This window comes from Rhagoletis zephyria, unplaced genomic scaffold (genome assembly GCF_001687245.7).
Source record: "Rhagoletis zephyria isolate East Lansing unplaced genomic scaffold, Rhagoletis_zephyria_1.1 Rzeph_scaffold_01460, whole genome shotgun sequence".
Classification (NCBI taxonomy): Eukaryota; Metazoa; Arthropoda; class Insecta; order Diptera; family Tephritidae; genus Rhagoletis; species Rhagoletis zephyria.
Window position 1 is genome coordinate 100895 of NW_016158544.1, and position 2083 is coordinate 102977.

Genomic DNA, 2083 nt, shown 5'->3' on the forward strand with positions numbered 1-2083 from the left:
ACCAAAACCAGGGCCCTTACTCTGTAGTTCGAGTCGAAAGGTTGTTCTATTCGAAAGCCAAATTCGAATGGAAGCCCCATTCGTACTCCATAGTTCGTTCGAATCAACTTTCGAAGATATTCGAAAAAAGAGAGCAACACTGTTCGCCAAATGTCAAACGCAAAGCAAAATAAAGAAAGAAACTAAAATCAAAACAAGATGAAATTGCTAACATTTCGATTGTGAAGTTTGTGCACTTAAGAACTCAGTAATTGTTGTGTTAAATATATTTAATATTAGTGAAAGTCCTTGATAAAAAAAATTACCAAATGGATTCAGTGGCGATATGGTTGGAAGCAGATGAAGGCCAAGTGGCGGAACGAGTGCAATTGAGAGCGCTTAGGGATAAGGCCAACATATTCACTCTCAATGATAAATGGTAAAAGGATTGCTTGATTCCCTTTACAGTTTCGCGCAAACAAACAGGCGTTTCAGTACGTACTAAATGCCATTACGCCGGAGTTAAGCACTCCTCGAAAATCCACAGCAATTCCGCCCATTATTAAGCTGGCCGCCGCACTGAATTATTGGGGCAAGGAGGTTACCAATACCAAATTGGCTAAGACCAACACGTAGGCCTTTCTCAGCAGTCAATGTCACGCTGCCTCATTGAAGTGTGCAAAGCCATTGAGAAAACGCTTTGCCAACAACACATTAATTTTGCAAGTACGGACGCAGAGGAAACAGAGGCGAAATTATATTTCTAGTAAAAGTGTGGTATTCCGGGCGTGTTGTTTGCAATATATGGCACACATATACAAATGATAAGAAAAAAAAGGAATGAGCATTTGTACTACAATAGAAAACTGAAGCACAGTATGAATGCAATGGTTGTAAGTATTGCATTATCATGAAGGTTTTCAACAACAATTTTTCAAATTAAAATTCTTAGATGTGTGACCACAAGATGAGAATTAGAGCTGTTGACGCGCGATACGGTGGTGCATGCCATGATTCCCATGTATGGAACCTGTCCAGTGAGAGAAGGGCTTTAAAAGCTCGTTTTGATAATGGCGAGAGAGGGATATGGAGTCTTGGTTAGCATCAATTAATACTTTAATATCGATAATATATTAATAATTGCATTCAAATTATTTAAGGCGACTCAGGATATCCATTGGAACCATGGATGTTAACACCCTATCGAAATGCCGCCGAAAATTCAGCGGAAGGCCGGTTTAATCATTGCCATGCCAAAGGACGGTCAATCATCGAACGAGTATTTGGAATATTGAAAGGAAGGTTTCGATGTCTTTTGGCAGCACGCGAGCTGCATTATACTCCGCAAAAGGTTTCAGCTATAATGAACGTTTGCTGCGCTTTGCACAACATTTGTCTGCAATTTAAAGCTGAGCTGCAACCTTCAGAAGTTTTTCCCACAGAAGATGTACATTTATTAGAAACTATGAATATGGTGGAAGCGGACAGTAGTACAGCAAATATTTCTAGGAACTTAAGAGATGAAATAAGAAACAGTTTAATTGCATAGGTGTAGCAAAATATTTTATTAATTCAAGTGTGTGTATACACAGTAGCTCAAAATCAAATCATAAAGTGCTATTTTAACAATATTCGCAATGTTTTTAATTCTGAAACTTTTTTTGTAAATATTTTAAAATAGTATAGCTGATTATCTAAAAGAAATCGTATAAATCTAAGTTGTAAACTTGTGCCAAAATTAGGAAATTATCAACAAATTTTCATACAAATTGCCAACTTTTTATACCCGAGCGCACTTGTGCACAAGGGTATATTAATTTTGTTCACATAACGGTTGTTTGTAACAGCCAAAACGAATCGAGATAGATATAGACAAATGTATACATAAATGATCAGGATGAAAAAAGAAATCGATTAAGCCATGTCTGTCTGTCCGTCCGTCTGTCCGTCTGTCCGTGTACAAGATAACTCGAGCAAAAATTGAGATGTCTCAACGAAATTCGGTATGTAGGTTTCCCTTAATCCAAGGTAGGTTGGTATTGGAACAGAAATACGAAAACTGCGATATTTTAGTAACTACTGAAGATAATTCACTCAAAATTGA

The 2083-nt window shown here is 37.3% G+C and overlaps 1 protein-coding gene across 1 annotated transcript; it reads left to right on the forward strand.

Moving 5' to 3' along the window:
• Positions 1–820: 820 nt before the first annotated feature.
• Positions 821–1747, forward strand: LOC108364102 (putative nuclease HARBI1). The gene is made up of 3 exons (XM_017617669.1): positions 821–872; positions 932–1076; positions 1140–1747. Exons 1-3 carry the CDS (start codon positions 858–860, stop codon positions 1526–1528), a joined length of 549 nt encoding a protein of 182 aa, XP_017473158.1. The 5' UTR covers positions 821–857; the 3' UTR covers positions 1529–1747.
• The last annotated feature ends 336 nt before the right edge of the window (positions 1748–2083 follow it).